The sequence below is a fragment of the Rhinolophus sinicus genome, chromosome 17 (assembly GCF_057876585.1).
Source record: "Rhinolophus sinicus isolate RSI-liver-muscle chromosome 17, RSI-T2T, whole genome shotgun sequence".
Classification (NCBI taxonomy): domain Eukaryota; kingdom Metazoa; phylum Chordata; class Mammalia; order Chiroptera; family Rhinolophidae; genus Rhinolophus; species Rhinolophus sinicus.
Window position 1 is genome coordinate 156,563,828 of NC_142517.1, and position 26,022 is coordinate 156,589,849.

Sequence of the window (26,022 nt, forward strand, 5' to 3'; positions counted from 1 at the left end):
TCCACCATTTCCTTCTGTAGATGTCCAGATTTAGGATTATCGAGAATTGAGTTTAAATCTATCAAAGGTTCCATTCCTGCCAGGCTGTTTTGTTACTGTCAATAAGCATAATTTGAAGTATTGGTATAGTATAGAATCTACATAAAAACTTAATTTATTTCAAATCAGAGTGGACAATAGAGCTCATTCAATAATTTACAAGGAAGTTTGTGGAAAATTTGTTTGTTTGTTTTTTCAGTCTTTTAACCATTAGGGTGAGAATTCTCTGCCAGTCATTTTAAATCAAACTTAGTCCCGATTTTCTATAAAGCCTTTGGGGGGGGGGGAGAGGGAGAAGGAGAGGGAGAGAGATAGAGAGAGAGAGAGAGAGAACAAATGGATTGGGTTTTACTTTTACTTTACAGGTGTTTTGAAGTTTGGGCATTCTCTGTCTTCTAGCTATGCTGATGGTATAGGTTTTGTGTAGTACTGATTGTTTTTTTGTTGGTTTGTTTTTTGGGTATTTCTGCACTGTATTGTTTGTGGGGCATATATGGGGATGTGCAGAATTGGGCAGTTCCCATTATCCATAGCTCCATACATTTCTTATATCCAAATAAATTTCAGATGGATCAATGATTTACATACAAAATAAAAAAAATTAAAAACCAAACAATAAAACTTATAAAAGAAACCATAAGTAAATTAATTTATAATAATTTAAGATGGAAGTCCTAGTTTAATGAAGCAAAGTGCTGATTAGGATGTGAGGAAATAAGCAGTTCAATGAACTTTTTTGGTAATTTAAATTGGTACAATTTTCTAGAAGGAAATCTGGCACTAGTTCTCTAAATTAAAAAAAATATACAGCTTACCCTAGCAATTTGAGCAGTAGGAATGTACCAATGGCTAAACCACAAACCAATTAATGTGCGCAGGATTGTTCAGAGTAGCATTTTGATAGCTAAGAATAGAAGCGGTCAACATGCTTCGCAGGTACAGCTGCTGAAAAATAGAGTACATCTTTATAATAGACTGTTACTAATTTTTTATGCTTCTGCAACTATATATATATATATATATAATATATATATATATATATATATTATATATATTTTTTAAGTGTGCGTGTACAATTATTTTTAAAATAGAAACAGGTGTTAACTAGGAAATGATATGCTTCTTAGTATCTTCGTAACATTTTTTTGAAAAAAACACCTAATAGTTGATTCCTAACTAGGTACATAGATCACTGGTTCTGACAGTGAGGTCTATAAGATCCGGATTATATGACTGATTGTCATACCTTATAGAGACTATGGAATATGAGAGAAGTACCAGTTTAGGGATCAGGGGAATGAGAGATAATGTTCCATATTTATTGGGTTTGAGGTGTATCTGAAATATCCAAAAGTAAAAATTCAGAGATTAATTAGAAGTCTGGATCTGGAGCTTAATAAATATAATTAAACTGTATATTTGTGTGCATATGCTTTATATACATATAGTATAAATATATGTGTGTATATATGTGTATATTTACATATATAGTACATGGTTATATAGTTATGTGATAGATAAATAGCTAAAATAAATGGAGTACAAAATATCATGCTTATGTGCAGATGTGTAAAATTCTTTATAGAATGATTTCAAGCACAGCCCATTGAAAAGCATCTACCTATCATTTAACATTTGTGATAAAAAACAACAGTTTAGAAAGCAAATTATTTTATATATCACTGCTAATAAATGTTTTAAGTCACGCGGATCAATTATTAATAAGGAATATCACAGTTAAAATATTGAAATTACTTAAAAATAACATATTATGTATTAGGAGACAATGATAAGAATGATTACTGGCTTCTCATCACAATAAAAAAGATACCAGAAGGTAATGTAACAGTAGCTTTAAAGAAAAATAAATATGAAGCTACAATTTAACACAGCAAAAGTACCCCTCAGGAATGAGGACACAATAAAGGTATTTTCAGATGTAAATTTAGATCTTCAAGAAGAAAAAAGTGAAAGAGAAATGAAAATTTGTGGGAAGCATACAAAAATATAAAACATAATTACCAAAAAACTGGAAGCAGCCCAGGTAGCCATCAAGAGAATAGAAAGAAAAATAAAAACTGTGGTATATTTATACAATAGAATGCAATTCAACAACAACAAAAAAACAACAACAACAAAAAAACAAATTACTGATACACATAAAAATGACTGAGTCTAAAAACATCATACTGAGTGAAAGAAGCCTTACAACAAAGATTACAAACTATGTGATCCACTTTATATGACGTGCTAGAACACACAAAGATAATCTCTAGGAGTGGAGTAGTAATTGACTGGGAGGGATGATGGAACTTTCTGGGGTGGTGGTAACGTTCAACATCTTGTTAGAGGTTTGGAGCACACAAGGGTATATACATTTGTAAAAACTGATAGGATGATACCCTTAAGGTTTGTGCATTTTACTTTGTTTCACTTTTTTTAAAGCCATAAATAAATACTGAATTCTAATTACTTATATGAATTATGAAGTGTTAATGGGTCTGGTCTACTAGTGCTTATAACTTATTTTGAAAGACATCAAAACATAAGAATTGATGGATGGTTTGAAAATACATTGATAGATATGTGACAAAGAAAATACTATAAAATAACAGTTGAAGACTAGTGTTGAGTGTTTGGTTGTTTCTTGTGCAGTTCTGTCTGCTTTTCTATGTGTTTGAAATATTTTATAATAAATATTTGAAAAAAAATCTAGCTCCATAACCAATAAATATTTGGCTATGGAGCTAGATCATCTAGATTCAAATCTGGACTTCAGAATTTTCTAACTGTGACCTTGCGCAAAGCACTTAACTTCTCCATGCCTCAGTTTCCTCAACTATAAAATGAGAATAATGAGAGTACTTATCTCCTAGGGTAATATGAGGATGCCATGAGTTGATAAATATAAAGCACCTAGACCAGAGCCTGCCAAGTACTACACACTCAATAAATACTAGTTGTTACTACTTTTAGTCATTTAAAGCACTGTATTTTTATGTTTAACCACATTTTTAATTGAAATTACTGCCATATTTCCTGGAATTTATAAAGAAAATATGCATAATATAATTTCTTACTGATAAATCAAAGTAATAATATACTTAATTATAATCAACTGCAATACTGTGATATCCTTAAATAATTTTTTTAAAAGTTCTGCTTTTTACATTATCTTTCATTTTATTCATCTGTATCTCCTTCATCATCAGAATTTCATACATTTTTTCCTTGCTGCTTTCAAACTGTTTGTTTATATCTGCTTCCTCTTCTAACAATTCCTCTCTAACTTGCTATGTGTAAACACCATAATAATGGGCTGTAAATGGCAGCCCAAAATCTCTAATAGGAAAAAAAAAAAATCAACCATACTATAAAAGTTTTGGCTCTTTATAAATCATCTCTCCTGTCCCTAACACGAAGTCCCATTATTTTCTTATCCTGAGACATAGCTTAAACAGTTGAAATTGAGGACTTCTGGATAAATATGGCAGAACGTACGTCTCTTTAGAGTCCTAGATTCCAGTAATGTTTAGAAGAAGCTTATGATGTTTCCTTTATTATAAGTATAATCCAAAACATGTCACAATTATTACTTGATGACTTGAGGTTCCAAGAGTATAATTATTCCTAGGTGGAAGGACTGAATGACAGGCAGCTGGACAGACCTGACATCTGATAGAAAATGACCATGTACTCCTGTGAGTATACAAGCACTAGTCTCCAAAACTGGCTCAGATTTCACTTAATTTATCACATTACTGATTTATATGCTAAGATTTTTCTTGTACTAGCATCTCTTTAGTGTGGCTATCACTTTGTTTTTTCCAACTTTTTTTCTTGCTCCTGAGATTGTTTTGCTCTTTTCTGACTAAAATGACTTTTGATTTATAGGTCTTGTTTTTACATTCTCTGTAATTACGTTTTGTCCCAAGTTCAGCCAATTTTGGCTAAGCCTCCTCGATATGTGTCTCTGACCTAGGATTGACCTACTCTGGGTCAAAGTTCTGTGCTTTTTTGGTGGTTTCACATTTTCTGATTGCTGAATGCTATCCTTCTTTAGTTCCCTTGTCACAACCCTTCTCAGACCTCTTGGGAGCCCCTTACTGAAATATGTTCTCCTGAAGAAAGAAGTTGCAAACAAGTCTCGTCTCATCTCGTCTCGTCTCGTCTCGTCTCGTCTCGTCTCGTCTCGTCTCTCTCTCTGCATATATATGATAATCTGTACTTATCATTAATTCTCTATTTTAACATTTTAATTTCAGATATATTTTTAAAAGTGAACTTCAATTTTCCTTAAAAGATTGTTCTTGCAGTTTGATATGTCATGGAGGGCAATATGAGACTGAACTTAAAACCATCTCCAACACTGGTGGACCTGGATTCTACAGAGTGTTTATCCAGTATTCTAATAATCTGATAACAATTAATGTCTCTCTTCTTGAAGGAGGGAGCAGTCTAGGACATTAAGTTTCCAAATGACATAGTCAATATGATTAGAAGTCCATAACCGGTGTCAGGTAACAGTCTCCCTATCTGCATCTGACTGCCAGTTTACTAAGAACAATGAGCATAAGGAAAACTTACTGGCAGTTGAAACACCAGGAAAGGATGTCGATCACCAGGGATAAGATCCCAGTGAGAGTCTCCTGACTCACTAACAAATGCCACTATGACACTGATAAAGACAATAGAATGTGAGGTTGCCAGGAAGACAAAAGCAAAGCTGATTCTGCCTTAAATATTTCTACTTGAATCTTCTAAGACAACAAAGGTTTTGGTTTCCTACCAGTGAATTTGAGAAAGTGGTCTAACCCAACATTCCAAACCACTAAATGTCTCCAATTTCTCCAGATGTTTTTCAAAGTTCTACTCCTTTGTGAAATTGGTCTCTAAGATTTCTGAATGACTCCCTTGTTATGCCAACAAAACAAGCAAGTTGTAGAGGAGCCAGGATCTTCCTAGAGTTGTATTTCTGGTGAACCCAGTCTGTCAGATCCTTGACCAAAAATTCCTGGCCAGCAGCCATGTTAGAGCTGAACAAGTAAAAGGACCCTTTGCCACTTCCCAATGGAATGCACAGGAGGTTTTATCATGCAACCAGATTCTATAACTTCCTTTCAACCCTGAAGTCCTTGATGCAACTGGCTCCCCTGAGATACAAGACCGGATCTCAATTTCTGTTTAGTAAAATCCAGAACTGGAACTCTTCCTGGAACTCTTGGGGACGATTCACAACCAGCTGGCCTCCCTGAGCATCCTCTTAATCTCCAGTGAGTCCGTTAGATTTCTTTGAACCTTCATCGTTGCCCAGTTTCTGAGAAGTGGAACTAAGCTCATAGATGCGCAAACCATGCCCTGAATCTGTGACCAGATGAAAGAGTTCTAAACCCGTTGTCATACAAGGCCAACCACAAACTTCTAGCACCTAGTCTGGCTCTGGGTTAGCTTGAGATGGATACAAGACAATGTATCAGACTCTGGGTGGCTGACAAGAAGTGACAGTGTCAAATCTGCAGTTCATGAATCCTGGGACCTCTGAGAGGACCAAGAATGGGAAAGGATAGTGGCCTCTGGTCAACAGCCTGTTACTGAGCTATAGGGAAAGAAAATCCTCTCAGTGCAGCTGATTTGAATTATATCAGCTCTTGACTGCATATTAGAAATCTCCTAGAGCTAATATTGAAAATCTAGGAGCAAGTGGCCCAACCCAGACATAATTTCAGAATATGGGTAGGGGTCCCTTGTGATGAATGTGAGGCAGCCTGCCAGAGAGAAAGATTCCTTTGGATGATAGCCAAGCTTCATCCAACCACCCTTATAAAGCAAGCAGAGGAAGAGACATCATTACATTTTCTTTGGGTATGTTTTGTTGTCTCACATCCTAAGTGTGAGAGATAAAGCATATATGGAATTGCTGAGGCAAATACCTGTTTTAGAACATCACTTATCCAGAAAATCCACATTCTTTTCACCTCTTTGGGCACCTTCTCTCCCTCAGCTCTAGAATTTCCTATGGCATTTCTGCCATAGCGGTCCTGGTGCAAAACGGCTCTAACGTTTGAAATCAAAGAAATGCAGTTGGGACATCTACCTTATCCTGTTGCTCCCAGTTTGCTTCAAGATAACTAATCTCTCTTTCCTTCCACTCTTTCCTCTTGTTTCCAGCACATTCAATCTCATATTTCTGTAGTGTCATTAGGAGTCATGGGTTCTGGGGACAGTTGGGTTTATGCTTGTTGTTGAGAACTAATTTTTCATGGCATTCTTGTTCCTTTTCAAAAGCATCCTGAGCTGGATGATAAATGACACAGACACAATCAGTGATCCAATGTTTGGCCTCTGTGTAGCTTAGTTCTCAGGGAAGAGGCTGTGTGGCTAGCGTTCTGTATCAACAACTGCAGCTGCATCTTCTTAGAGATGATGAAGGATAGTGAAGAAAGAGGTTGCCAAAAGTCACTGTTTTCCCTGTCTCCTTCTCCCACTCCCTATTGCTCCCTCTATCCCTCAGTTTGATCCCCAAGCAATGGCCTGCCAGTAATGCAGTCAGGCTGTGGGGACAGATTGTGACTATCCAGAGCAATCACAGCCTCCTCACTTTCATGTTTCCCACAGTAGGGAATGAAACTACAGCATCTAATCAACCTCTATGCTTTCTGGGAAACTAGATTGAATCCTAGGGATGAAAAACAGATGCTAGATTAGCTTTGCCAAAGAGAACTATGAAATGTTTTACTCTATAACAGATTACATATATTTATTTATTCTCCTAATTTATTTACCAAAAGATTTAGGGTACCTTACAATGGAATGGTATAGGCCATAGAGCAAGGTAATGTAAATTAGGAAAAAATGAAGCCAGAAAAAGAAAAAAAAATGGACAATGGACCCATAAAGTAAAAATAATATCCCAAATCCCAAATGCCAATTTCATTCTGACATCGAATAGGGAATAAAGAGTAAAGTGACTTCTCACTTAGTTTCCAACTATTCTGAAACAATTCTACTTTCTATCAGCCATGGACAATGCTTTAAGCCTACTGTACCAATGAGATTCAGATAATTTAAATAAAAAAAAAAGTAATGCTAGCAATGAAAAGGCTGATAAAAGAGTTAACTTGGGACTAGAAGTTAACTGCATGTTTAAGTGAAAGAGACAAACGTAATGTGATCATTAAATGGAAACTATATTGCTGAGAAGGTAGAAACCACACCTGCTTTAGTGAATACCAATTTAGATTGACATTTTCATTCATTGGGGTCATTCGACTGTACTTTATAGATATATTCTGAAGTACTTATATTTCATTTTTCCCACATTCCGTGATGACTCAGCTAAATTCTCTGATGCAGAGCCTTTTCCTTTAGAGATCTCTATCATCTTTTCTTTTTCTCCAGGGTTTAGAACTCAAATGATATTAGATGCATTGTTGTTGTTGTTTTTCTTATGGAGAATACAAAAATATTATCATTGTCTTTTAGGAAACAGAAGGCTATCAAAAAGAGGGCTGAAACTCATGAGATTCTGAGATATGGATAAGATTAAAACAATCAATAATTTGAACAATAAAACATCAGAGACATAATTGAGACTCTCCTAATGGATGTGACCTTTGACAAGCTAGGATATGGAAGCAAAAGGCCCCCTCTCACAGTTCTGGTGAGAGAGTGAATAAGTGCATTTTCTTCCGAAGTACTGATCGTCAACAGCTTTAAAACAATCTTACACGTACTCTTTGGCCCCCCAAATTAAACTGCCCTATGAATATTCTTGCTGAAGTTTGAGAAGTCATATTTGCAAAGATGTTAATCACAACATACTTCTAATTTCAAGGACTGAAAACAATGAAAGTGTCCACCCAAGGAAGTAATACCATAAATTATAGTTGGTTGCTATCAGGAAACACTATTTAGTAATCATGAAGAATGTGATATATCTGTGCTCCTTTGGAAAGAATCCCAAAATAAATTATTTATTGAAAAATGTAATGCTGAGAATGGCTGGCATCGTTCACCTTTGAATAACACATTCTATAAGGATTTTATACATAGCGTTATTCATGCTCGCACATGCGTAATGTTTCCTCCCTGGAAGGAACTAAACTGCTGTATCTATGGAAAAGAACTGAAAAGGTATCAATTGCTTTCTGGTTAATATTTGTATACTACTTGAATGCAATATGCCATGTATGTATTACTGAAATCCAGAAATGGAAAGCTTACGTACAGAAAGCTTGGGAATAATGGACAGACTGACCGGAATGGTATTTATTCACCTGGAATTTTGCAGCTGTCTGTTCCCCTTTACTTGAACCTACTTGCTTTTCTGCTTTGGGATTATTTTTCCACTCGAGCTACTTACTTCCTGTGTAACTTTGATTATCTGACTCCTACTCTTTAATTCTTCTGGAATACAGTTTATCTGGCCTGCCTTAATTGATATTTCTCCTTTGTCCCTGGACATGGTTTCTGCCTGCAGCTGTTTTTGCTCCCAGATCAGCCTATTTTGGCTTCAACATATCCACTTAATTCTGGACTCAACTGCCTCACTCACAATCTCAGCCAACACATTCCTAGAATATGTCATCTTACAGAGGAAAATTGTAAACGATTTTCTTAAAAAACCTAAGTATGTATTGCCATTTTATTTTTATATATTTCTGAAGAATTCTGAATCAAATCTTCTGGATTCAAAAACTAGGAAAACAGTCTTGTAAATAAACAAACACAAGCAAAAGCCAAAGGGGCAGACTTCACCTCTCCCCAAATTAAAATGTTCTTTTATGAGAACTGAATTCCCCTCAAAATCTGGTAAACTTGGATTCTAGAGGTGGTTTGTTAAAATAATCAAGAGCTGAGGTCTTTGCAAATGTCTTCCTGGGGAGGAGCGCCTAGTCTTAGCGCCTAGTCTCAAATTCACTTACAAGAATGAGCCCAAGGAAAGCTCAGAGGATGTTTCAGTGCCTTGAGAGGATGTAGGACAGTAAGTCTCCGTGGGAGACGGAGTCTCACCAGGATGAGCCATTATGAGTGGCAAGGCAATGGAGATAGGGAAGGGGTTCCAGGAACAGGAAGAAAAGCTGCCTCGGCGGTAAGTACGCCCACTTGAGCTTCTCTATGGCAATCTCATGGTTCACTAGTAGGGTCCCTTGTTTCTATGGATATGACAGCAATTTCCAAGCTGTGCCTGTCCAGCCCACCAAAACAAGCATGTTGGGGAAAGGCCAGAATCTATCCATAACTGACTGTTCTGTGACCCTAGTCAGTCTCTTGACAAGAAAAATCTGGCCAGAGGCCATTTAAGAGCTCAAGAGGGAAGAATGTATTGTTGCCCCTGTTAGAGTATTACAAAGGAGACCTTGTTATGTATATAACTTTCATATTGAACAGCAATCCTGAGACCTTCTGACCTATGGTTTTAGATGCTACTGGATCTGTGGAATATAAAATTTAAAAAAAAGAAAAGATCCAGGACAGCCATATTCACTGGAACCCTGAAGGCCTCCTAAAGCTGGTTATTTACCTCTGTTCTTGATCACTCTTGAATAGTTGGTCTGCTTTTCCAGGATCTAGTCTCACCCCCAAAACTACTCTAGCTTTTCAAACACGGAACCAAACACATAGATACCCGACCACTTCTCAAATTTTGGAAAAGCCAGAAAGGAGCCTTGAAACACATTAGGGCGAGACTAGATATGAACTAGAGCCAATGTTACAACCTGTAATCAGGGGCTTAAACCATGCAGCCTTTGGAAGAACTCAGAGAGTGCAAGGCTGGTGGACCCAGAGCCTCACTCTGGCATTTAGAGCAGAAGGGAAGGAATATTCCACTCAACACCATATATTTAACCAGGGACTACGGCCCCCAAATCAGTATCCTCTGATGTTCTAGGTTAAAACCAATACCCTGTCGTAATTTTAGACTTTTAAAAACTGCATTGCCCTGGGCAGGTCTCTGGCTTCAGCATTTCATTAAGCTCTTGCTTGATGCTGATACAGTTGATTTAGCACCTGGCTGCTACCACATAGCTAGTTATCCTCAGCCAGCAGCAGGCCGAGTCAATTCAGACAGAAATACTGTGTATACAACGGGGATATCTGTTTGCCAGACAAACAGGGGTCTCCCATCAACATGGGATATAACCAGAATAGCCTGGTTTATAAACAGCAATGATTGAACAAATACATGGAAATCACCATCCCAGCTGGGCCAAGAGATACGAATCAGCTGAAAACATCCCTAGAAGTGATCAGATGAAAACTGTCTCTTCAACCTTAAAGGTTCCCTCTGTCAGTGTTGTGGAAGCGAGACCTTGCTTACCTGGCCTTGGTTTGCATACACTAACAGAATAAAAGGGGACCAATTAAAGGAAAAATGAGATCTGTCTGTACAAGTTAGTGTCATAATGGGTGAGTGTACATTACTGATAACTAGTCAGGGTGGGCAGGGTTTGCAGATGTCCTGTCACAACTGACCAATGTTTATATTGGTTAGTGGAAATAATGGGTCCGGACTCTCAGAAATCAAGAATGTTCCTTCTATGCTAATACCCTCACTATACACTTTCAAGAGACAGTCCACGGTGGAAGGGATAGGATTATGGGTCAGTCTCTGAGTGCTCCAGTTGTGGCACAGAGCCTGTCATAACGAGATCTAGTAGAATACTTCTTCCCTAAGTAAGGGATTGAGTAAAATATTCTTGTTTTAATTTCCATTGTGCTTCAGACCTGTATTTATTCTCCCTGGTCAACATTTACTGGAGTATGTATCAACTTTCCTACCAGAGCTTCTTTCACAGGAGGCTGTGAGACAGGATGCCGAGTTCCCAGGTGTTTGGCTCTATCTCCCACTCTTAGCGGAGACTGATATGCAATGGCAGGTCCTGGGGCCTGCCCACGTCACCTGGGATCTGTTGGTCCCTTTTCCTGAGCCTATGTCCAATTGTAGGTTTTTCTCCTATTGTTTTAAACACATTGATGGGATAAAGGGAGCTCACAGTACCTCTTCTCTGAGTGCAGGGTTTTAATGAATCCTAGCAGTCAAAAGTCAAGTATTTATACCTATAATTAATCATATATTAATTTATACCTATAAGTAATAATATATTAATTAATGGACCAACTAAATTCAGCAATATCCAATATACCCAATGATTTCATCCCTAAGAAGACCACATACCCTAAAGCAAAATTTAAAACTTAAAAGAGAGTGAAAAGCATATTTTGAGAATATCCAAAGGTGTTTAAATATGAATTGTTAGGCAAAGCACACAATTTTGTGAGGATGGAAGTTCCCAGGTTAGAATATACTTTAAAGTGTACAGGTGGCAAGAGATCATGACGGGCATTTGAATTTCAACTTCCTCTAGTGCATTCTAGTGAGACCAATCAAAGCCCCTTTTATTCCTCTATTGAACTAGACTTAAGATGAGAGCTAGAATAATAATATGCATAAAAACACAGAACAATTCCTTTTATAAGCAATAGTTACACATGACACTACCGTCACAAAACCCTTCATGCAACCTCTGTCATTTAGTCCTTACCAAGATGTGTAAATTTTTGATGGGTCATTTTAAAATAAGAAAAATAAGGCTTAATCAAAAGTTAAAGCATTTGCTTCATTTTCACAAAAATGAAAATCAAGTTTTATCATTCCAAATCCCATAGTTTTCTTCATTGACTTCCAGCTCATCACTGACTAGCTAGGTAATTACTGGCTAATTACTCCTCATGGGTGGAGTAATTAAGTAACTTCAATTAGGGCTCATCAGGGCAGGTCTGGTGCCCAGGATTCTGTTTAGTGTAGGGTCCAGCTTCCTTCTAATTTACCATGGACTACTCTCCTGAAAGATAGCCAGGAAGAAAAAAAATCCACAGAAAGCACCACTGAAACGCCTTCCTATTTCAAGAGCTTTTTCTGACCAATATCCAAACTTGCCTTCATCGTTTCCATTACTAAGACAAGCCCGTCAGTGTGCCTTTCCACCTGTAGTCATCATTGGTCCTGCTTTGACTGATATCCTAACTTTGGAGGCAACATATACCCAGAGTCACGATGCGTACATCATCACCTCTAAAAGAAAGTCTCCTGAAGGTATGCTTTTTCAGAGCTAAACAATGAAAAACAATAAAAAAACCTGTTGATCCAAACAATACCAAAATGCCCAATGCTTTAAACTGGGCACACTATTTCCCATTCATAGTCATGCCTCTAATTTTATACTGTCAATTCTTACATGAAAAGCACCATTCTTTAAATCACTAAGTTACTTAACAATAAAAGACAAGATTCCTTAGATGTATACTCACTCCATCCTGCATAAATTTTTATTCCTTCGATTCTATCATTGTGTCATGTAACCTAAAAACCATTGCCGTACAGGGTTTCTAGAAATTGCACACTAATAGAACGTCTTGCTTTCAGAAGCTTACCTGGTGGGATGAGAAAACTGACCACACATTCAGTGCAGAACAAACACCCACAGGCCACTGCTGCTCTAGGAAGTAGCTCTCTTAATTTATGTCCAGAACCTTGATCTCCTGCTGGGGACCTAGGGGAGTGTATGGGGTGGGGCTGGCATGGGCTGGGTGGGAAAGATTGGCCGCAGATGGCTGCTATCACCGTCCTTGGACTGCACACACCAAGAAAAAAGCACTTACTTGCTACCATGTGAGGGGTCTCCACCAGCACCTCAGGGAACCCTGAGAAGCTGGGCTCCTTGGAGCCCTTTTCTCCTCCTGGGCTTCTCTTTCTTTCTGATTTCTCTGGTTTCCTGGGCTGTGGTTGCTTAGAAGGTGTTGCTAGGCTGGCATCTGCCCTCACCAGCTGATGCCACCCAGACCACGAAAGCTCGGCAGTAAATGGCCCCACTGAATTGCCAGCTAGAAACCAAGTCTCAGGAGCGGCTGCCCAGCCCCTGACCGAGCGACCCCTCCTGCCAGTTGCGCAGTGAAGCCGCGCCCGCCGCCTGGAAGCTGTTTTTGTGTCTTTCCCACTACTCCCTCCCCTCTCCCCGCCACACCACCTTCTCCCCCCGCCCTCATCTCCAGGCCAGTGCGCGACTTCAACCAGACCGGGCGTGGGCGGGGTGATGTCGACAGAAACCCGCTGCAGCCGCTGCAGCAGCTTGAACGGTGGCAGCTGCGGCGGCGTCTTTTCTACCAGCTGTCTGGCAAGGGAAGGGGATAGAAGCTCGGGATCGGTGAGGAGGTGGAGCAGGGAGAGGACCAGGGCTTGAAGAAATGGAAAGGAGAGGAAGAGAAGGGATCCTGTGAAGGGGGTAGGGGTAGAGGTAGGGGTGTGTGTGTGGGGGGGGGTCGGGGTGGTGGTGGTGGTGAGAACAGGAGGGAGAAGAGGGGGAGAGTGAGAAAGGGAAGCACCAAACTCAGGTTCTTTCCCTCCTTACTCTGTCTCTCCCTGTGCCTACCTGCCCCAGTGGAGCTTGTCAGGGGCAAATGTCAGCTTGTAACATTCACATCTGGACAGCACTGTAGGGTGTGTGTGTAGGTGTGTGTGTGTAGGTGTGCAGCTGTTCAGGAAAAAAATGGGCTGGAGTTACTATAACCTCACTCTAGAGTTGAAACAAGGAACAGAGGAAAAATTATGCATTTGGGGAATTTTTGGAAAACTGGTGGGCAGCAGAGTAATTTGGCCAATTTGGCCGTGAAGAGAAGAGCTGTTGAAACGTCTTTCTTCCCAAAGGGAGTTTGGAAAATGTAGTCACACTACAGAACATTCACTTTATAGTCCTATCTTGTTCGGAAAAGGTGAAGTTTCCTTAAAAAAAGATTCCTGCAACACATCAAGAAAAGATAACAAAAATGAGGGAAAGGGAAATCATGTATATTTATAAGAGATTCAAATTTTATATTCTAAGTTACAGAAGAGGAAAGTGGAACTAAGCTAACACTGTCATGGTTCTGTGCAAACCATGTCCGGGGTAGCATGCTTCATCCATGATTCATAGAAAAGTTCTGTTACATTTATTTTGTTTGTTTAAATTATACATTTGTTATGAAAAATTTCAAACATATACAAAAAGACAAAGAAAGTATAATAAACTCCTATGTACTCAGCCTCAACTATTGTCAACACATAAACTTGTTTCATCTGTATGCTCCTTCCCATCTTGAATTAGCTAAAAAGTAGTCCAGACATTGTATCATGTCATTAAAAAAACGCATTAGCATGTCTCTGAATTATAAGGACTTAAAAATGTAACTCAAGCCCATTATCATGCCTAAAAGTTCACAATTATTTTGTAGTGTCAAACATCCACTTGATACATTTTGAATAGGCAATGTATGAATGACCAGTTTCTCTTCCACACACATCGTAGTGACAAGTCAAGTGAAGATTCTAGTGCATAGAATTTTCCCTTGGAGGAATCTGACTTATGCATCCCTTCTCAGTAAAATTCTATGCATCTTTCAGTCCATTTAACTTAAATTTAATAATATCAAACACTTTATAGCTTACATAAGATATTTGGCATAAATAAAGAGAAGTAGAGTAGTCCCCTTTATTTGCGGTTTTTCTTTCTGCTGTTTCAGTTACCTAAGGTCAACTGAGGTCTGAAAATATTAAATGGAAAATTCCAGAAGTAAACAATTCATAAGTTTTAAATTGCATGCCATTTTGAATAGCATAAGGAAATCTTGCCCATCCTGCTCCATCTCACTCTGGATTTGAGTCACCCCATTGTCCAGCGTCTCCACACTATATGTGCTCCCAACCCTTGGTCACATAGCCATCTTGCTTATCAGGTGGACTGTCGTGGTATCAGAGTCCTTGTGTTCAAGTAACCCTTGTTTTACTTAATAATGGCCCCAAAAGGCAAGAGTAATTATGCTGGCAATTCGGATATGCCAAAGAGATGCCATAAAGTGCTTCCTTTAAGTGAAAAAGTGAAAGTTCTTGACTTAATAAAGAGAAAATCATACACTAAGCTTGCTACGGTCAAATTTTCTATCTGCAAATTTTCTATCTGCGAAGTTGTGAAGAAGGAAAAAGCAATTCATGTTGGTTTTCTGCTGCACATCAAACTCAAAAGTTATGGCCACAATGTGTGATAAGTGCTTAGTTAACATGGAAAAGGCATTAAATATGTGGGTGGAAAACATGAACAGGAAGCTTGTTCTGATTGAGGGCAACCTGTTGTGATAGAAAGCATTGAGCCTATACAAAGACTTCAGCAAGGGCTCCCCTGAAATGAGTGACACCGAGCCATTTACTGCAAGAATATTTACACAGATTCAGGAAAAAGTTTGGTATTTTATCATTTCACATCATCACAAGAAGAAAAAGGGTGAATACAGTATAATAAAATATTTTGAGGAGGGAGACCACATTCACATAACTTTACAGTATATTATTACAATTCTTCAATTTTATTATTAGTGATTGTTGTTAATCTCTTACTGTACGTAATGTATAAACTAAAATGTATGATAGGTATGTATGTATGTATAGGAAAAAACATAGTATACATATATAGGTTCAGTACCATCCTCAGTTTCAAGCATCCACTGAGAGTTTTGGAACGTATACCCCGTGGATAAGGGGAACTAATGTACAGCTGTGTGTAATGTGTAAGGAACAGGCAACTAATCTCAAGACATTTGCAGAGCAATAGTAGAAACAAGAAGAAAATAGAAGGGAAACCAATGAGTTGGACAACCATTTTTCATTGTTTTTGTTCTGGAGCAAATATTTTGCCACCACTGTTAGACAATGTTACTAAGTTGGAGTTGATTGATTTTGGCAATTATTGTGCTCCTAATAATGAGCTGATGAGATCCCCTTGATTTGCTCAATGGACGATTTGGTGGGAGGGCTGCGTTGTAGGTGGGAGGAATAAGTTGCTATTTGTTTTCCACACTTCTGCCTGAAGACCCTTAAAATCATGCGTTCTATTTCTGTCTGCTAGGTATATATTCAGAAGGTGGAAGCTGTAGACACACGTGTCCTGTGGTGTCAAGAGAAACCTGCTCTGTCTCACTACACTTGAAACATATAGGCCTCTGGGGAATTCCGTTCCTTGCTGTCAGCTTAAGTGGGGGCTATTTATTCTAACATCAAAAACTTCAGTGTCAGGAGTGTGGATGGACCTGGTGTTTTTATTCTCACCCTGTATCACCATATCCAGAAGTGATAAAACCTTGTGTAAAAAAAAGCAAGCAAACAATTCTCCCCAAACACAAACAAATAAAAAACTCTTCCTCTGAAGATATTTTTAGCTGTGTCACCCTTTCCTTTTTCTAGTATAGCAATCATCTTTTGACATTCTTATTAAAGATTTATTTTCTGATTGACAATCTTCTCCAGCATGTGAACTCTTACTCTTATTATTAACAAATTTCTCATCCATTTGGGAGCCAGTAACCATTTGCATAAGACATACCACAGCCTAGCTTCTGATTTTCTCCCTAATAGATGACGTTTCCTACACTTCCCCTCACCTATCAGTTCTCACACTCACACTTTGAATCTTGTCATAGCTGGTGAGTGAGTGCCTGAGCATATGAATTATCAATTGCTTTTCTGTCTTGTTCCACTTGTATGCATGCTGCATGACAACAGGAACTTGTTCCTCTCCTGCTATAAGGAAGTGCTTAGAACAAGGGTTGTAATACACTAGGTAGCCAGTAAATTTGCTAAAGGAGATTTATGGGGTGGGGGATGACTTCATAAATTATACAAATGTTTAAGCACTATGCTGTACACCTGAAACTAATATAAAATAATAGTGAACGTCAACTATAATTGAAAAAAAATTCTGCTAAAGGAATGATCACCAAGCATACCCCCAATTTGCTATGTGCTAAAAGAATGTGCTGATTCACTATAGGAACAGGCCATAGAGCACATATAATATGAAGAACATGACAACTGTTTATCTGCTTTCATTCTGCCTAATCTCTGGTACTTATACACCTTAATGCTTCTGTAATACATAGGTGTGGATATTTCCCCTGGCTGCAGAATCCTTTTTTTTTTTCTTATGCTATTGTACTTTTGCTGCCTGATTTTAGCAATCACCAAGATGTTTAGGTAAAAAGGATAAAATCTATAGCTGCAGCACCTGGAAATAAGCCTTTTATTCCATAATCCAGTGCACTCTGGAATTTTCTGGAATTTTCATAGTTAGTATATTTTAATATTATTTATACCATGCAAATTTTTCACTAAGTTTATTCACCTCATACTAAGAAGAAAGAAATTCAATAAATGAGAATTTCAATAAATAAGAATTTACTTACTAGTGGTCAGAAACTCTTATATTTTATATCAGGGATCTTTATTGTTCTCAATCTCTGCAGGATACTTGGTATGAAGGAAATAAAACCCTTATTTACTGACAAATGTGTAAGCAACACAGGAGCGAGGAAAAGTAGTCGTATAGATACTTTTATTAGTCTAAATTCATTATAGTCTATGTTATTAATGCCTAAGCTATGTTCAGAAAATAATAAACCCCAAACCACTAAATCCGCTTTCCAAATCTACTAAATGTGGGTGAATTTGCTTATTTTTTGAGCTTTTAGAGTTAGGTATAAACAGGTAGTGATGACGGTAGTTAATATGTCCTCCAAATGCCAAAATACTAAATTGCTTTCAGAGAGGACTGACTTTTAGAGTCAGTCGGAAAACTCCCTTAAAAGTAAGATGTTATGTAGACTATATCAGGTGCCTCTGACAAGAGTAGGATATTTGATTTTTACATTGTCTGGTTGGGGATACCATTGTATATACATATTATATCACTTTATGATGTTCTCTATTAATGAGAGGAAGGCATTATTATTTTCTGGTTCTCAAGAACAGACAATTTAAGGTGATTTCTAGGCTAAAAGACAAAAAGCTATAGTCAAATCTGGACAGTCTTATTATCTTCTACATAAATAGATTTATTCTTACTTTTCAAGGCAATGATGAGACACCCCATTTTTTCTGTTATATGATGATTTTACCCATGCAATGTATAATTTAAACTGCAGAATTACTTTGTAAAGGGATTCTAGCATAATGCCATTGTTTCAATATTGAACAGCTTCATCTCTCTCTCTTTCTTTTCTCTCCTCCTGATTTCCCTCTAGACACTCTCTTCCTCCATTGTGATATGTTCCAGATCAAAGGAAACAGAGTCTTTGACAAGGCTTTAGAAAGAGACAAAAAATTTGCATTACACAATCTATCTATGCCTTTAGCAAACACTTCTTTTTTTTTTTTTTTTTCCTGGACATCTACTAAGATGGCATATCCTGGTTAAGAATACATTTGATACAATACTGTGTCTCTCAGTGGCCCTTCTGCTCCGATTTCCTGACACTTAGGTGTGGCTAGTGACCTGTGAGTATATGGAACAGCTGCCACTCCAGGTATGGCGTATTCAAACTTCCCATGCTACTATCTTTTTTTTTCTTTTTATTGTGGTCTAATTAATATACAACATTATATTAGTTTGAGGTATACAACATAATAATTCAATATTTGTATATGTTGCAAAATGATCACCACAGTAAGTCTAGTTAATATTTCTCATCATACATCTTGATACAAAGCACATATCTACCTGAAAAAAAATCGTCAAAAGTCCAAATTTGTCACAGGGGAATGCCAAAGCAATTGGAGATATAAAGCACTCAGCATCAAAAAGATACTTCCCTTACCTTTACTCAATAAGGAGTAGACACTGGTTTTTGTTGTCAAAATCCAGGCCTAGATATTTTTTTAGGATGAATATTATATAAATCATATTGTAAAAATGATGTCTCTGAATCATTTGAATTTTATGATTCTTAAGAATTCATATTTTCTTTTGCTAATGCCAGTTAACTCTCCAAGCATCACATGTAATATCACTGGCAAATACTTATATCATTTTGTCTTAGTCAATGGGGGTTGCTATAACAAAATACCATAAACTTGGTGGCTTGTAAACAACGGAAATTTATTTCTCACAGTTCTGGAAGCTGGAAGTCTGAAATCAGTGTTCCGGCATAGTCAGGATCTGGAGAGAGCTCTTTTCTAGTTGCAGCCTGCTGACTCCTCATTGCCTTCTCATATGGTAGAGAGCAGAGAGAGGAAGCAAGCTCTCTCACCATTATTAAAAGAGTATTAATCCAACTCATGAGGGCTCCAACTTATGACTTCTTCTAATCCTAATCACCTCCAAAAGTCTCCCTGGAGGTGAGGCTCCCAACTTTTAATAACATCATATTAGAGGGTAGGGTTTCACCATATGAATTCTGGGGGGGGACACAAACATACCATCCATAACACTTTCTTTTCAGTTTTTCGCATCCTCACATACCTACATAAAGACAGTGCGGTAAAGCCAGAATCAGTTTCTTACCATTATTTTTTATGTTTAAAGCATTATACTTATAATTCTGGCTATTTATATGTTTGAGTTCCTTAGAACTGTTCCATGTAAACCTTGCTACAGTCTTCCACTCTGTCCCAAGTTCCAGAACTAAAACAATTTTGATATGATCAGGGACTAAAACTGTAAAAAGTTGTTTAACAGTTGCAGATGAACAAAACAACTTGCTTCTTAGGGATTCTCAGAAAACAATAGACCACAAGTGGTACAAGCAAATTGGGTTCCCATACAAAAACATGGGGGAAAATCGTTTTAGAGCATTAATTATCAGTTGATAAATGTCTAAATTGGTTCCAATTCTTCAGATCCCCTGGGATACACACACATACACACACACACACACACACACTCACACACACACAAAATCCCAGTTTGGTTCTTTCCAAAAATCTTCCAAAGACAGACACAGTCATAAAGAATATCAGCAAAAAGCCAAATTAAATGTTAGAGATCAGCAGATAAAAATATGTCAAACACCTCATTTGGAAAACACACACTCATAAAGTATAAAGTGGACCTTTTTGTGCCTATATTTATTTCATAGTTTGCCTTAGTCCCAAAAATCAGATTACAAATATCACAGACACATCTATAGTTTATGTTCAAAATGTTCCTGAGCACAATACTCATACATTCCATTTTGCAATTTCATATCCAACAATCATCTCAAGTAATTCCTAGCCAGGCTTAACAGAAGCCCAGAATATTATCAAGTAAAAAAAAAAAAAAAAAAAACACCCAGAAAACAAATTACAAAATTGCAATATGCTGTCATTTATCTGGAAGTTCCATTATAATCTGTGCGCGTATATGCGAAATAGTTGAATATATGCATGCCATATGCAAAAGTTAGATTTAACTTCTGTAACAAAAACCTAAAATAATTGTGGCTTATACACAGCAGAAATTTATTTCTATCAAACCTAATAATCCACTTATAAGTAGTCTAGAACTACCAAATATCATGGAATCAAGCTCTTGGAATCTTGTTGATTTTCTGTTTCTAGTGTACTATACCCTCATTTGCATAATTTATGATGGTTCGTTGACATACTTGTATTCCAGGCAGTGGGAAAAGGGAATAGAGGAAGTGAAATTCATGCTTATTCCAGTAAAGGTTATAATAAGGAAGATTTATTTTATATATTCTTGAATTATATCATGTTGGCGAGAACTTAAATCCATAGTCACAACTGAGTGCAAGGAAGTCTGCTGGGAAAAGTCATATTTACTCTGGTGCCCATTTTTACTGAGCCAAAAGCTGAGGTTTCTACTAATGTAGATAACGGTAAGAATAAATATTGGAGGATGACTAGCAATTTCTGCCATGCCATGTCTGCGTCTGTAATTGTCATTTTACTTAGACTGCATGCCCCTGCCAAACACAAAACGTTGTGACTTCTAAAGATTAAGAACTTATAAAAGCATAACCAAATTTCTTAGTAAACATTTTTTTCCACTTAAATTAGAACTACCAGCGGAAAAACATCAGATTGAAGAACAACTGATTGCACAGTTAACTTAAATTCTAGTTTGTTTCCTCAAATGCATTAGGTTTCACCGTTATATTATTATTTCATTCATTACAACAACTTTGTTTTTGGTTTGATAATAAGTCACCAACTCAAAAACTTTTCACTCTTGCTTCTTTTCCAAATTTTTCAAGAAAGTAGTACAAAAAACAGAAATTGCTAACTACATTCAGTAAAACTATGAAATATTTGTAACATCAAAACACAACATAGGAAGTAGAATATAGATGGAAAAATAATAAATGCTTTAGTAAAGTGAAGCAAAAAAAGTCAAACCTAATTGCCTGGTGAAAGTCAATTAATCCTCTTTTCAGATAGCTGGAAAATCTCAGGAAATGAAGAGACCTGGTTATCTTGCAAGTGAGCAAGTTTGGGTACTGAAAATAGAAAGTTCTTTGAAAATCTTTAGGCCACCAGAAATCCAACTTAGCCCACCCTGATAACTACCCTCTTTTTCATCTTATGTTGGGAAATATGTTCTCTAGGAAATTTGGATTATGGAGGCTTAAAATCTGCAATATTAAATACAGAAGAGAATGAAGAAAGGTGCTGGACTGAAATAAGGAACATTAATAAAAATTTGTATTCTAAATGATGAGACTCTTCCCTCCACTCCAGGTTATTTTCCTGAGTCAGCACCCAGAATTCTGGTAGTCACATTTTATATCTCAGAAGGGAGATGCTAGGATTTTCCTTTGGAAAACCTGATCTATCCTATAGGACAGACCCACTGATACTGAGATGTTGATGTCTTCAATAAGAAAATTGACTCATTACTGGATCATCCTAGAATAAAGCCTTCTAGTCTACAAAATTTACTTCCCCAACCATCAAACACACGCATAAATGTATAGGGTATCCAATTGTGATACTTAGTGATCACTAAACAAGAATCATTGGACATTTGAGGCATGCCTTAAGCTGCATGGCAGAGAGTAACTAAAACAAATCTATTGCAAGAAGTAACTTCGTGGAAGTAGAGACAGAGCAAGACATAGAAGAAAATTCAAAGATGATATAATTAATATGGGAAATAAGAATGATATATCTATGGAACAAGCATAAGATGCCCCATTTTAAAGGAAAAATATATGAAAGAGCTCTCGGAATCTTAATCTATGATGATTTGATGGTGATGATGATGATGATGTTGAAGAAAATGAAGCAAAAGAAGGAGGAGGAGGAAGAGTTTGGAGAACAAAATTGTGAAAATCACTAAGAATGTACAAAGAATGGCTAATAGGATATTAAAGATAAAATTAGAGAATAAATTCCAAAGGTTCAACCTTCAGCTAATAGAAATTCCAGAAAGAGAAACACAGTACAGGAAGAGTGAATCATCAAATAAATAATACAAGAAAATTTCTTGGAATTGAAGGACCCAGTCTCCCAAATGACCAAGTGACTTAGCCCACAGAGGGTCAATCAGTTTATATGAAAATAGCTCCTCGACCAAAGAAAATCATCATGAAATCTGATTCTTTGGATACAGATAACGTTTTAAAGCTGCCAGACAGAAACAAAAAAAATTGAGTTAAAAACAAGGGATGGTGAGGATACCTACTATCCAAATTTTGGGTCTAATATCATTCTTCAATTAAAATTCACCAAGACTCCTTTGAGAAACGGCTGATCCTAGGACTGGGGTAGGAAATTTACAAGGCGAGTCTGGAGAATCTTGTAGTGCCAGAAAGTAAGGAAGTGCTCAAAAAAACCTCACATTAATGGAGGTATATCAAAGCAAAGGGACATGGGAGCCAACTGAAAAAGCTACTAATGACCGAAGCTGGAACAATTTGAGCAACAAAATAAATAAAGTAGTGTTGGATTATAACCCAAAGTATAAAATATCCATGAGTTCATACTGATATAAATAAATGATTGAATAAATTAATAAATGTAGGAGACAAATCTTTCATGCAGAAGAATTCTAAATAATTGATGTAGATACTCCACATTAAAGGAAAGGGAGCATAATTCCTCAATCCTTAAGTGTGGGATGAGCATAAAGACTTACTTCCAAAATGTACAGTATGGAAATGGGAAAAAAGATAAGCTTTACAGTGTAGAAACCTGACAAACATTACCTCAGCCTGGTGATCAAGGTCAACATCCGCAGTCATAAATCATGTTGATAGTATGCACTCTTGATGTGACTTGACCTCTTTACCTCTTTGTACTTTACCTCTTTGTGTACTTTACCTCTTTGATCTTCCTCTCCACGCCCATATTCCCAGAAGAAAAAACAAAACAAACAAACAAAAAAAACCAGACAAATTTCAATAGACAAACAACCTACAATATACCTGACTAGTACTCCTCAAAACTGCTAAGGACGTTAAAATAAGGAAAAGTCTAAGAGACTGTCACATCCAGAAGGAAACTAAGGATATAACAACTGTATGTAAATATGGTAAGCTGGATGGGATACTGGAACAGAAAAAAGAACATTCAGTTAAAAACTAAAGAAATCGAATTAACTATGGATGTTAGTAAATAATCATGTATCAATATGGGTTTGTTAGTTGTAACACATGCAGCATAGAATGTAAGATGATAATGATAGGAGAAACTGTGTGTGTGGATGGGGGGAGGGTAACATGGGAACTCTGTAATATCTTCTCAATTGTTTTTTTGTAAATCTAAAACTGGCTTTAAAAAAATTATTATTTGGAGTGAAAGTATGATGAGAAACAGGATATCACCATAGTTTTAAAGAATCCAGTCACAAAATATGAAATAATTACAAAGGGGAAAACAGCAACTTTACAGGGGCGTATTCTGGCAGAGAGAAAATAATAAAATAATCATAGTTAACATCACCAATTGTAAGACATGCAGACATCATGTTCCTTCTGATAGAATACACTGAGAAGGCATCAGTATCCCTTCTGTGGTATTTTGCCAAATATGCATAAACTTAATCAGGAGAACACATAAGAAAACCCAAACTGAGGGATAGTCTACAAAATTACTGGTCAATACACTTCAGTGGTGTCAAAGTCATTAAACACAAAGAAAGACCAAGGAACTATCATCGATTATAAGAGACTAAGGACACGTGACAAGTAGATATAATGTGGAATTCTGTATTAGATCCTGAACCGCCCCCACCCCCCCAAATAACACCGGTGGGAAAAGTAGTGAAATTCTAATAAAGTCTGTAGATTAAAAACTACGACAACAAGGGGTTGGGCTATAATGGTATAGGATTTAGCAATAGCATCATTGGAATCCAGAGGGCAGTGGAGTGGTATGTTCAAATTTCTAGAAAAAAAAAATGACCTGAAAGCTCGTATCCTATACACAGCCAAGCCACCAGTCAATATAAGAGAAGAATACAAATTTCAGATGTGGAACTTCTCAAAAATTTATTTTCCATTAACTTTTTCAACTGCACATTTGTTCTTAAGTTATTGGGAAATGTGATCTATCCAAGGAGATCACATTAAATGTCTCTGGCATCCAATAAACAGGGTTTTAACACATGAAAAATGCAAAGAGGTGATTCCTAATGATGAGAATGAAAGTGCCAGAATGAGAGATGTACAGCAGGCCCTAAGAGCACCCAGTCTAGACTTGAAGAGGAGGGACATGTGGTATTTTACAGACATTTTGAAGAGTGTGAGAACACTTAACAAACAGTTAAAAAACGTAAGAAATTTTTAAAGTTATCCAAGTAGTAACTCTAGTAAAAACAAAACACATATATTTAAGAAATATGATTATACTACTCTCCTTGACTTAGCAGTATCGTATTATGAAAGTAACCAATGTGGGTTTCATCAATGTCATATAGCCATATCGGCAGGACGTTTGCAGGGGCAGAGGGAGAAAGAGAGGGAAAATGCTCCTTTTCCATAGTAGAAATGTAATATATAGTATCTAAAATTGATGAATCAAAAGAGAGCAGTAACCATATATTATTTGTAGAAAATTACAGATGAAACAGCTAAAATGATTTAAATGGCTGCCTATTGGAAAGAAAAGTCAAGAAGATGAGAGGGTTTTGATATAAGCCTTTAGGACTATTTCTCTTTTTAAACAATGTTTATGTTTTACCTTAATAAAACATAAAAATAAATTGAAAAAAGTTAATACATAATTTCCCAAGAAGTTATGACACGAACATGAAGATATAAACAATGCTCCACCGCTCCCCTTGACTGCTCTTTATTCTCCTTGAAGAAAAGACAGACTGGGGGTGGTAGATTTCACAAAACAACTGTTCAAGAGATGACTCTCCATGGACGTGGTATCCCATCTTTTCACCTCACCAGAAATGAGAGAAATTTCCAGAAAACCACTAAATCTTAAATGAGCTCTTGTCTTATTAAGTGAATATTGCATTTAATGTCATAGCCTAAGAAATTCACCTTCACATCCTTCGAAACTCCACTTCCACATTCACTGAAGCCTGCCTGCAGACTCTATCTTGTAACCTCCTCTGCAGGCAACTCCCTCCCAGAAGTAACTGCATCCCTTGTAGAAAACAGATTGTAATTGTCTTTCAGGACTTCCACTGTACCCCCTCCCCCTGCCACACACGCACACTCACACATGACCTCCAACATTACAGCAGATGAGAGAAACAAATCTTGAATGAACCAATAGTCAGCTTGGAGTGAAATGCTCCAGGAGGGTTCATATCGTGCCAACATTACCTCAGTTTGTATAAATAACATCAGCTAAGGTAAGTAGCTACTCATCTATTAGGTTGGTGTAAAAGTAGTTGCGGTTTTTGCAATTACTTTTGCACCAACCTAATAAACCCAGCCTTCTGAAATGTTTACAAATGGTGAAGAAATTAGATTTTTTCCCTCCAGCATGCTATACAAAACAGAAAGAATTATCATTTCATTGTGAGTCAGCTTCTTCTTCAACAGTATCTCAAGCCATTTAACCTCTTGCTTTATTTTTCCTTCAACTGTTTGTCCTTCATTTTTAAAGTCCTTAGGGAACCTTTTGCTGTCTCCTATCAGAAAGAGTTAGCTACCCCAGCTATGGGCTTCCATATTACTTATTATAATTAAGTTATTAATTGTGTCACTATTTGTTTA

The 26,022-nt window shown here is 37.1% G+C and overlaps 1 protein-coding gene across 2 annotated transcripts in view; it reads right to left on the reverse strand.

Annotated features, from left to right (window-relative positions):
- Window positions 1–13,021, reverse strand: part of SCN7A (sodium voltage-gated channel alpha subunit 7) — an 81,797-nt gene extending 68,776 nt beyond the window's left edge. The window contains exon 1 of one of the 2 annotated variants that reach the window (XM_019727350.3): window positions 12,703–13,021. In XM_019727350.3, the coding sequence (XP_019582909.3) occupies window positions 12,703–12,712 (10 nt within the window). In that variant the 5' untranslated portion in view covers window positions 12,713–13,021. Of the gene's footprint in view, window positions 1–12,474; window positions 12,579–12,702 lie in introns of those variants that run through there. The other variant, XM_019727351.3, reaches the window with a different exon arrangement.
- Between the last annotated feature and the right edge of the window lie 13,001 nt (window positions 13,022–26,022).